Source organism: Sceloporus occidentalis, unplaced genomic scaffold, assembly GCF_023333645.1.
Source record: "Sceloporus occidentalis isolate IW3139 unplaced genomic scaffold, rSceOcc1.0.p SCAF_14, whole genome shotgun sequence".
Classification (NCBI taxonomy): Eukaryota; Metazoa; Chordata; class Lepidosauria; order Squamata; family Phrynosomatidae; genus Sceloporus; species Sceloporus occidentalis.
The window spans coordinates 18,352,325-18,364,087 of NW_028316994.1; the positions used below are offsets into that span (position 1 = coordinate 18,352,325).

At 44.5% G+C, this 11,763-nt stretch overlaps 1 protein-coding gene across 1 annotated transcript in view; it reads left to right on the forward strand.

Annotated features, from left to right (window-relative positions):
- The window catches only part of TNK1 (tyrosine kinase non receptor 1), a 29,037-nt gene extending 18,210 nt beyond the window's left edge, over window positions 1-10,827 (forward strand). Inside the window, exons 8-14 of the mRNA XM_089479828.1 lie at window positions 299-445; window positions 3,141-3,235; window positions 4,501-4,704; window positions 5,947-6,023; window positions 6,327-6,697; window positions 7,433-7,528; window positions 9,184-10,827. Coding sequence (XP_089335954.1) covers window positions 299-445; window positions 3,141-3,235; window positions 4,501-4,704; window positions 5,947-6,023; window positions 6,327-6,697; window positions 7,433-7,528; window positions 9,184-9,306 — 1,113 coding nt within the window. The 3' untranslated portion in view covers window positions 9,307-10,827. The remainder of the gene's footprint in view (window positions 1-298; window positions 446-3,140; window positions 3,236-4,500; window positions 4,705-5,946; window positions 6,024-6,326; window positions 6,698-7,432; window positions 7,529-9,183) is intronic.
- Window positions 10,828-11,763: the final 936 nt, after the last annotated feature.

The window sequence follows — 11,763 nt, forward strand, 5'->3', positions numbered from 1 at the left end:
GCTAAATAGTATGGAATTCCGGAATTTGTGATTTTGTGCAGTGCCACAACCAACTACAAATCCCAGGGTTCCAAAGTATGGAACCATGGCAGTTAAAATGGTGTCAAGCTGCATTAATTTTGCAGTGTGGCAAAATTCTGAAATTCTTTATTTGTGCATGCAAGAAAAAAATGAAGTTGTACATGCTTAATTTTCACACACACACATCGTGTGTGTGTTTTCCATGTTCATGCAGTGCCACTGAAATGGCCAAATACTGTGACTTGTTTCTACACACCTTTCCTTTCCTTCTTCCCAGATTATGCTGAAGATCGACAGAGAAGGGGGACGCCTGGACCGTCCGGACGATTGCCCCAAGGGCATCTATGCCCTGGCCTTGAAGTGTTGGGCCCACAATCCGGAGGAGAGGCCCCGATTCCGGGAGATTGTCAACCTCCTGCAAGAGGTGAGAAAAAAGAAAGAGAGAAAGAAAGAAAGAAAGAAAGAAAGAAAGAAAACGCTAGCATTCAGTGTTCCACAACCTGGTGCCCTAGCATTACAACTCCCATCATGGTGAGATGATGGGTTGTAGTCCAACTCATGAAGAGGGCCCACTAGGTTATTGGAAGATTGGTTGGGAGATGAACTGACTGGAAACTATCTTACATTTTGTGCACCATATTCCTTGGACTTATGGCAACTGCTCTGCTCAGGTCTTGCAAACTCAGGTCTATAGTTTTCTTGATCTAATCCTACAATGTGGCCTTCCACTTTTCATATTGGATTCCAATTTACCTGCTCAGGTCTTGCAGACTCAGAGCTATGGCTTTGTCAGTGTAACCCTGTAATGTGGTCTTCCTCTTTTGCCTATTGCTTCCCATTTTACCTGCCCTTGGCTGCATCCGCACTGCAGAAATAATGCCTTTTGATTCCACTTTAACTGCCCTGGCTCAGTACTATGGAATCCTGGGATTTGCAGTTTTGGGCAGCACCAGAGCTCTCTGGCACAGAAGGCTAAATAGCTCACAAAACTACAAAGCCCAGCATTCCATAGCATGGAGCCAGGGCAGTAAAAGCAGTGTCAGACTGCATCATTTCTGCAGTGCGGATGCAGCCCTTATCTTTTGCAGCGAGTCATGACATCTCATGATGTGTTCAAATTACAACAGTCTCAGTTTAGTAGTCTTGTGCTGCATCCAGCTCTGGACCCCACAACATACTCCAACTCCCAGAATTCCATAGCCTTGAGCCAGTGCAGTAAAGCGGGACCAAACTGGGTTATTTCTCCAGTGTGGATGCAGCATTGCCTTCTAGGAAATCTGAGGATTGATATGTTTTCGGACCCATTTATTTGTCTCTTGCATTCCTGGTATCTGTAGAACTCGGCTTCGGCAACATATTTGAAGTGGGTTAGTTCTCCATCTTTCACAGCTGTACGTAAATACGAATCCCTGGGTGCAAAAAGCAAAAGAATTGGGGGAAAGCCCTGTTTCTCCTAAGTTTCCCTTTCCCCAAAAGTTCTCTCCCAGAAAAACTGGGTTATGGAATATTCTCTTTCAAAATGAAGAATAAAATATTTAAGACGAAGCGTTGCTATGTCTGCTCCTCCTCCGTTATTCCTAATGTAAGGCTACGTCCAGTTATCTGACATCCGTGCCATTCCTGGCCTTGTTTCCTTTTCTCAGTCCTTTTAATGGGAATGAACTTTTTATGGGAATGAAGCTTCATGTCTGCTTTGCTCCATCGAGGATTGGAGAAGACAAAACATTTGTTTTGTTTTGTTTTGCTAATGTTGAAGGTTTCTTCTGTTTTCATTGCTTTTTCTTGCCAGCTTTTCATAAGTGGGCAAATGCTAAGAGGGACCTTCTAGCTCCATTTACAATAATAAAAATGATATCAGTTATTTTTAAAGGACATTTTAAAGGACATTCAATTTGTAAATATATTCTTGGGGGGGTGGGATCCCTTTTAATGTATCAGACATGATGCTTTTATGCCAAGCCAAGTTTTACATAATGTGTGTTGTTACGTTACAAAAGTAAAAGTCTGTTGCATCGCTCCAGTTTTCAGAAAATGTCTCATATTTTTCCTGGGAAAAAATACATCCAGCCTCAACATTTCTGGAAATTTGTACAGCTCTTTCTAGCCGAGTATGAGCAATTTCCCATTTATGACGACCCTAAGGCAAACCTATCATGCAGGTTGTATTGTAAAGATTTGTTCAGGAGAGGCTTGCTAGTGTTTGCTTCCCTCTGAGGCTGAGAGAGAGTGACTTGCCCAAAGTCATCCTATACTTTTCCATGGCTGGGCAAAGATTCAAACCCTAGTCCTAGTCCAGCATTCAACCCCAGCGCTATGCTGGCTCTAAAAACATGAAAAACCACATATTTTTGGCACTATTCCTTTTAGGAATCTTTCCTCTTCTGTTGTTGTTGTTGTTGTTGTTGTTGTTTGCCTTCAAGTCGTTTCTGATTTGTGGCCGCATTCCCACTTACAAATAAATCGCTTTGTGATCTGAACTGATGGACAGATTCAACATCAGAGCGTGGTTCCCACAACATTTGCCCCGATCGCATTTTCTTGCTGCAAAATAAACTAACCCACTTGTGGGTCACATTCACGCATGAATCAATTCAAAATGGACCCTCTCCAGCCGGCCAAAGGGCAAATTTAAATCGAGTCTGATCCACATCTGGGTCACACTTGCGTGGAATCGGTTTATCCGAAAAGACGCCGAAAAAGTCAGCATCAAAAAGACGCGGGTAAAATGGGTCTAGCCTAGCGTGTGCCCCCCCAATCTCTTCACCTATTCAGTTCAAGTGCGAACCATGGTCATTTAAACCAGTTCAAACTGATTTGCAATCCAGTTTATAAGGTATTGGGAATGAGGACATGGTGACCCTAGAGACTCTATAATGGGTTTTTCTTGGCAAAATTGCTTGAGAGGAGGTTTGCCATTGGCTTTCCCAGAGGCTGAGAGAGTGTGACTCACCCAAGGGCACTCAGTGGGTTCAGATGGCCAAATAGGGAATGGAACCCTAGTCTCCAGAGTCCACCACTCCAACCACTCTGCCCACAGCCAAACTGTCTTAAAACCTAGCCCTTCAGCCACCCTTCCTGGGCCTTTTGCACTAATCCATCTGCGTCTTCCTTCATCTCAGCTCCGTCCAAAGGAAGTGAAGGCCTCCCAGGAGCTGATGGAGCCAGGATGGCTGCGGCTGGAGGCAAACGACGCCATCACGGTTATCGAGGGCAGGTGAGTCTAGCTAAGCCTCTTTCAGAAGCCGGTTTCGGTTCACAGGGTTCTCTGTGGAAATAGCCTTTGGCGTCCATTGCTCTGACAGTCATAGCATGCATCTGCATTGCAGAATTAATGCCGTCTGACACATCTTAGGCTGCATCTACACTGTAGAATTGTAGAATTAATGCAGTTTGACACTGCTTTAACGGTTTGTCATTTTGGGGAGATATCTAGCCATCTCTGGTGCCACCACAAACTACATATCCCAGTATTCCTATAGCATTGAGCCATGGCAGTTATTCTGTTGCTTCTAATTTAATATATGTATTGATCGTCATTCTTCTTTGTAGAAAGTACACCACTGGCAGCTCTTTATTTCATTTCATTTTAATTGATTGCATGCACAGCACTGTGGAAACCTACAGCACTTTATAGTAAATCTTAATGCAGCCTAGGCTTCTCTACACGTTTTTTCCTGACCTTTTTCATTGGCTGCATCCCTACAGCAGAAATAATCCAGTTTGACATTGCTTTAAACTGATGTGGCTCAGTGCTATGGAATTCTGGGAATGGTAGTTTTGTAACACATGTAGCCTTCTTTGTCAGAGAGCTCTGGACCCTCAACAAATTACAGACCCCAGAATTCCACAGTACTAAGCCACAGCAATTAAAGTAGTGTCAAACAGGATTGTAATCCATTGTTGCTGTTTTAGTGTGCCTTGTGGCAAGCCTAAGGTGGTTTTCTTGGCAAGATTTGGGCTGCCTTTGCCTTTCCCTGTAGCTGAGACAGTGTGCCTTGCCCATACCATTTGACAGTTCACAAATCAACATGGCAACCCTGATTAGTCCTCTGCCTTCCCACTTTTGCAGCTGATTTTAAAATGTCCCGGTTTCTCTCCCCACTTCCCCCTTTGTCCTCAGCTCATTTCCATTGCTCCAAACTGGATTCAAAGATTAAAAACAGTTTGCACTCCATTAGCCGGAATAGAGGAGAGGAAACGGATAGAGTCTTGCCCTTCCCAGTTGGTAAGGCAAAGGCCAACTGCTGCAGCCTCTCCTGGCTTTTCTGTCCTTCTTCAAACATAACTTTGGCTGATGTTACATTTGTCTTGTGCAACTTTGGAGGGCATGGTTTATTTTCTGAGGTCCCTCTGCCTTCTTTTATATTGTGATTCTGTCCAGGACTTTCTTTTAGCAGGACTGGGAATGGGAATATGGACCCAGGGCCACAGATGGACCCTAAAGCCTTTCTTGTCTCCTTTCTTTCCCTCCTCTTTCAGTCCTGATTCATCCACATGGCGAGGGCAGAACAAGCGGACCCTGAAAGTGGGCATCTTCCCATCATCCACAGTGGCAGCCGAGGAAACAGCGCCACCCGCTGGTGCCCCCCGGATCAGCCTCCCCATCCGGAGCTCCTTCGTTCACTTGGGCCACGGTGACACTGACCCCGAACGCGGATGGGGCACTCCAGACCGACTGGAGGAGTATGCCATTTCTTTTGTGGGACTCAGGGGAGAATAGGGAATCTCCTTTCCCCATAGACTTTCCTTTTTTGGATTGCAGCTCCCAGAATCCCCCCCCCAGCCAGCATGCTGTATTGATGGTATGCTACCCCTGGGTCCAGAGTGGGATACAAATATTTTGATGAAATAAATAAATCCAAGCATGCAATTAATTTTTTGTGTTGATATTATTTTATGTTACACTTGGGTATAGAGTGGCATACAAATAGTTTAATGAAATATGTAAATCCAACCATCCAGATAATCTTTCTTAGATGATATCTCCCAGAATCCCCCCCCCCAACCACCATGCTGACTGGGGGGGATTCTGGGAGATGTCATCCTATATATATATATATATATGTGTGTGTGTGTGTGTGTGTGTGTGTGTGTGTGTATATATGCATGCTTGGATTTACTTATTGCATTAAAACATTTGACCCGCACTCTGTACCCAAGGGTTTCATACAATAATATCAGTTTAGGACTATACACAATACGGTCAGCCTTCTGTATCCATAACTTTTTTTTATCCAGTTTCAGGCAAGAGGCTTGAAATATTCAAAAAATATATAAATTTCAAAAAGCAAACCTTGATTTCATCATTTTATATAGAAGACACCATTTTACTAGGTCTTTTCAATGTAATTGGACTTGAGCATCCATGAATTTTGGTATCCATGCGAGGTCCTGGAACCAAACCCCAGCGGATACCAAGGACCCACTGTACCTTTATAATACTAAACATATATTAAATCATTTATCCCTTAAAATCAGATGATTTAAAACCAGTGAAAAGCATTTAAAATAAAGCCGGTGACGACACATGTGCAAATAGGATAATATCAATTAGGCCTTGGGAAGTTTAATTGACAGGAAAGCCAAGGTGGGGCTGTGTCCAGGACTGGTGGACACACTGCCATCTAGAGGCCAGTGCTGGCACAGCACCTTGTCTCTGCAGCAAAAATGTTTGGGCTGCAGCAAAAATGACTAAGACAGTTCTACTTTTGACTCATAGAGTTATAAGAAAAAGTTGACGTTTTGCAAAAGAGGGGAAGTATCAGGTTATATTTTACCGCTGGCTGCAAGACTTTCAAAGGGTAAATCCTTGCTGGGGATGAGACAGAACCAAGAGCCAATGGCAACGAATTGATTGTTAATTCCTGTGCAATTTTGTTCATTTTCTTTTTTTGAAAAAATTAAGTGATGTGTCTTGTCCCGTAGGAAGAAGGCCAAACCACGGTCAGGGAACGTCAGCCCCCAGAACCAAACCAAAGGCCAGCAGCTGTTACGGTTGGCGCGTGAGTAACTCTCCCATCGTTCTAGGAATTCAGAATCCTATCATTCAGAATCATAATTTAGGAATTAGTAATCCTAGGCCCCCCTCCTCCATCATCCCTTTCCAACACTTTACATATTCCAATCCAGTTTCTGCAATTTTGGACTACATCCCCCACCATCCCCAGCCAGAGGGTCGATAGGAGTTGTAGCTCCCATCCCTGACTGCGGCATGCCCAGTTTTGAAGGCGAGGAAAGAAAACGGTTGCAACCTGCTCTAACCATTATTTTTGCCTCTCTTTCTTTTTCTCCAATCCTACTTCCAGGCCTCTCCAAAAGTCTCGAATCCATTTCGGATTTCAGCATCCTGCGCACCAAACCCAAATTCCCGCCCTTCAAGGTAGACCGACCATGCGTCCCAGCCCAGCGGCGTTTCAGTGAACAGCCAGGTGCTTTTCCTCTGGCTCAGCCGCCTCCACAACCAGACCATCGGCCTCCCAGGCTGCCTCCCCGCGTCCCGAATCCAGCCCTCCCTGCCTGGGCTCTCCCCAAATCTGACTGTTCTCCAGGAGGTGCCAGGGAGAAAGAACCAGGGAGGTCTCAAAGGCCAGCGGTCAAAGGGGCATTGGCATTACCTTTGGCACCCTCCAGCGGGCAAAGACCGACCCTGAGCGACATCGAGAAGAAGGTCAAGGAGGTAAGGGCATGAATGGGGCAAAGGGAAATCTAGCTCATAAAAGCCGAGGGCTATTCATCTTGCTGTTAGGGAGGGTGCCCACAAATTGAATGCATGGGGGGGGGCATGCAAGCAGAGGGACCAGATGCCATATAACCGCAAAGGAGGACAAGGCACTGCAAAATGTAGAAAAATGTGTGACATTGCAAAATAAAAGCTAAAAACACTCCTATAGATATAAATTCATGCTTGATCCTGCTCAAAATAGAGGACATTTTGGAATCCCTCCTGAACAAAAGGCTGAAATGTAGGGCATGTTCTGGAAAAGGAGGATGTCTGCTCACTGCACGGAGGGGGTGGCTGGACAGGGATAAAAAGCCTTTGTAAGAAGCAACTTCACACTCAGAGGTGTGCCTTTTTTGTCAATATTTATTTATTTGAGAGATGGGCCAGTTTTTGGCCCTATAAACCGGTGGGAAGCACTTGTGCATTGGGGACATTGGAAGTGACATTGGCTCACTTTTGGTCACCATATTGCCTAATTTTTAAAACCTTGTGGTTGGAAGCTAAATAAATTTGTTGGTTTGTTTCTGCACATCTTTGAGGGCTGATTGTTCGGGGGAAAGGGTTACAATCATAGAATCATAGAATCAAAATTCTATTGCTAGTTTAATTCAATTTTTAGATTTTTGCATGAGATTAATTTTAAAGCGTTACCTGTTGTTGTTTTGGACGATGGTGTTTTTGCCCATCTAGGTGGAAGAGAGAGTCCATGGGGCGACAACAGAGGAATGCCGTGAAGCCTTGAGGCTGCATGGTTGGGATGTCCAGAAAGCTTCCCAAATGCTAAAGGTACAAGACCCCTACTTTTTTGGGGGGTGGGATGGCTCCGTCCCTGAATCCAGCTCAGTATAGGACCAAGCCACTTACTGTCTTGTTGGGTTGTGCTGACTGCACACATACCTTCAGAGAAAACTGGGACACAGTTTTCCAAATATTGTCATTTGGGAGTTGCAATCCAAAAAAAGTTATTAATGGCCAAGCTTTGGCCAAAGTTATTAATGTTATTAACAGTTATTAATGCAGGCTAGGAGAGGCTGCAGGAGTTTGCTTTTGCCTGACCTTACAGAGAAAGGCGAGTTTCTTCCCCCTTCCCCAATCCCTGCTGTGTTAAATGAATGCAAACAACTTTTGCACTTTGAATTTAGTTTGCGGCAACTGAAGTAAGGTGAGGACAAAGAGAGAAAGTGGGAGGAGGAGAGAGAAGCCAGGACACTTTAAAGCAGCTGAAAAAGTGGGATGGCAGAGGATTAACTGAGAATGTCCTGGCCAAATGTGGTACTGTTGGAAGTGTGGCCACATCATACCATAAGCACCTTGTGGTGACTTTTCTGTCTCAGCTCATGCCTGAGGAACATTGCAGGGCAAAAAGGGTAGCCCAGGCCCTGCAAATGCAGCATGGAGGAGGATGCTAAGTCCCTCATGCCAATCCTTCTCAAGCTATCTGCTGTGGGGAATGGCAATTTTTCACCCCAAAGTGCCAGGGGCTGATACAGGTTGTGTCTCCCGTATCTGGAAATCCAAAATCCAAAATATTCCAAAACTGCCCATATGGGTGGCTGAGGTAGTGAGAACTTTGCTTTCTGCTGGTTCAAAACTATTTAGGATATTGTGTATAGAATTACCTTCTGGCTATGTGCATAAGATGTATATGAAACATACATTAATTTCATGATGATGATTCTATTTACTTATATCCCGCCTTCGTTCCCGTACAGGGATTCAAAGTGGTTAGATTTGGGATTTGTTTAGACCTGGGTCCCATCTCCAGAATACCTCATTATGTGCCTGCAAACATTCCAAAATCTGTAAAACTCTAAAGACCCAAACACTTCTGATCCCAAGCATTTTGGATAAGGGAAACTCAGCCTGTACCCTATTTGTCACCATTGTCTACAACAGTTTATTTAATTCCTGGAAACTTGCTGGAGATTGGCAGCTTGTGACACTGGTCCATGGACCATCACTTGGAGGCGCTCTGCCCTTTGTCATCCAGAGCTTTGGAGTTTATCACACGAAGGAGTTTGGGAGTTTATCCCGTGAATATCCCGGGAAAATAGTGTAATTACATGAAATGATTTCACATGACGTCGCACAAAACCTGCCATTAAAATGGTCACGAAGAACTATTAATGCACATCTTTTTCCTTTTGGGATTTCAGCAATAATCCTTTCCAGATATCACTTTATTTGTGCAATTGAGTGTGAATAATCATTTGTGCAATTACTCACCACTTTTGCTTTATTTGTGGGATGCTCTAAATGTGCTTTAATCTCTCTTTAATGCTGAAATTAACCCCAGTCTGTTAAATTCCTTTGAAAAGTTGCTTTTTTCCCTCTCTCTTTTTGGAATGTCAGACTCCATAGAATCCCCTTCAGGGCCACGGGAGCTGGGGGATTCTGGGAGTTGGACATTCCAGAGTTTTCACTCCACCATTCCTCCCCAGGTGGACCAGCTCTTCCACCTCAGCCCCTACTCGCGGGAAGAGTGCCGACGGATCCTGGAGAAGCACCGCTGGAACCTGGCCATGGCTTCCCGCTATGTCCTCAGCCGCGGCCTCCGAGCGTGATTGACGGGAAATGCGAGAGCGAGCGAGGTGCTAACCATCCAGGACTTTCATCGTAATCCAATCAGATGCCTGTCAGACAAAAGGAGGGAGTCCCATTTCCCTCTTGCTCTGTGTCTATGGGGCCCAAGACATTAGAATAACATTGTGAGGGGGGATTGTATATGCGTGTCTCTGCAATACTGCAACACCCTTCAGCCAACAGTTCTCTGCTCTTTCTCTGGCGATCCAGGATTCCCAGAGCCTTGCTTTGGCCCAACATCCAATTCAGTCTATCCATTGGTCAGACTGCATTTGCCACAATCTGGCTGTGGGTGGGAGAAAGGAGCGAACATTATTTGGGTGGGACATTCTCCCAAGATCCCTGGGAGTCTCCCAAGATTTCAGGGAGTGTGTGAATGCAGTCCCCACCTCCAGGCTTGCTAATACACTTATGCCTCTCCCTGTCTGCATCTCTTGCTAGTTCCTCCAACTCTTCTTGCAGAAAATGGGCGACAGAGGGATTCCTTGGGATTTCTCTAAGTTTAGCGCACCTTCTTGAAGGTTCAAGTCCTCTTGGAGGGGGGCAAGTCCAACTGCAATCCTGTTACCTGGCATAGGGATTTCAGCAGTGCATGGTCAAATGATGTGCCTCAAACAGGAGAAAGGCAACCAAAGCCTCCTCTCATCAGGAAAGGTGCCGTGATGCCTCCTACACTACTGTGGCTTTGAAACTGTGCACCAAAACAAGGCCATATCGGGCCGTTCTTGTTGTACTCCAACTTTTAGCAACTCTGTCCTAGGGTTTTCTTGGGCAGATTTCTTCAGAGGTTTGCTGTGGCTTTCCTCCAAGGCTGAGAGAGTGTGATGTGCTCAAGGTGGTTTCCTATGACTGAGTAGGGATTCGAACCCAACACTCAGACACGACATAGACGTGCACATTCCATCCTCTGACTCAGGACTATATCTTTGAAGCCATACATTACGTGACTGTACATTTCTTTGTTGTTGGGTGCCTTCACATCATAACCAACTTATGGGGACTCTAAGGTGAAACTATCAGGGTTTTCTGGGGCTGAGAGTGTGTGACTCACCTAAGTCAACCAGTGGGCTTCCATGGCCAAGTGGGAAATCGAACTCTGGTCCCCAGAGTCATAGTCCAGTGCTCAAATCACTAAACCACGCTGGCTGTTGTACATTTCGTTCCATGACCCCAAATCCAAGATATTAAAAAAGGGTGTTTCCCAAGAAGTCATGTTCAACCGCTACCTCTGCACCCGAAAGCCTTGGATTGCACTTCTAGTTTTCCATGGGAAAAGGGATGTTTTTCTGTGGGAGCAGCCTCTCCTCTGAAAACTTTGCAGTCCAGAATGACACAGACCTCCTCTTCCTCTCTCAGAAGGAACTAGAGCTGTTTCTCATTACACAAAACATCCCTTTGGACTCTTTCCAACACTTTTGCACTTGTCCAAATGGGACTGTCAACATCCTGAGTTTCTTTTTTGTAAATACAATGTAAATGGGTGAATAAACATGCCATTCTGTAGAAGATGCCTGACTGCAGGTGTGCTCATTTTCTCTTTTTAAAAAGAACACAATTGATTCAGCCTTCTGTTCCCCTCTATTTTTTCTATGCCTGCAAATGCAAGATGAACAAGCGGAGAGTGTTTGTTGTGTATGAATTCAGTAGGAATGGAAGGAATGTTTGTTTCTGTTGCCCAGCACTTGGAAACCCCCAGCAAAGAGGATCACAAAGCAGCAGTGAGACACTTTGCCCTTTTGCGAAATCGCCTGGAAATTATGCTGAGCAGACAGGCACACAGGTTTTCAGTGCAATAAATAATAATAATAATAATAATAATAATAATTATTATTATTATTATTATTTTGGCCCAGAACATATGCTTTGTCTGCAGGAAACCCATTTTTAAAGCCCCAACAGCACTATATTTTCAGAACAAAAAACCACAACATATGCATTTCTTCAAAGACTAACTCTCTGGAAGATGTTGCAATGCATGAACACCTTCCCAAAACTAAACCAAAATCTTGCATTTCTCTGTCTCCTTTCGCCAATAGGCAAAGAACCATTCAAGTCAAACAGGCATTTGATGAATCCCTCGTTGCAAGGAGTCTAATTTGTGGGAGAGGGATTGCTGTATTTTTTACCTTGCTGTGCCTTTAAATGATTTTACACTTTATAAATTAATGGCCTTTTAATATAGCTTTTTGAACTGTGTTTTGACTTTTTCATTAGGGTTTCAGCTTTGCTTAGCCTTGTTGTATGCCTGTTTGAAAACCGAGATAAGAAATCTAAAGACGGCTGTTTCTAGATCGAGGTGAAATAAAGGGATTCTCATTTTCTTATATGGAGACATTTAAACTAGCTCACTTTGCTTCTAGCCAGAAGGTTGATGCCACGCAGAGCGGAGGCTGAGTCCTGGGGCCACAGTGACTGAGAATAAAGGAAGATGAGAAAAT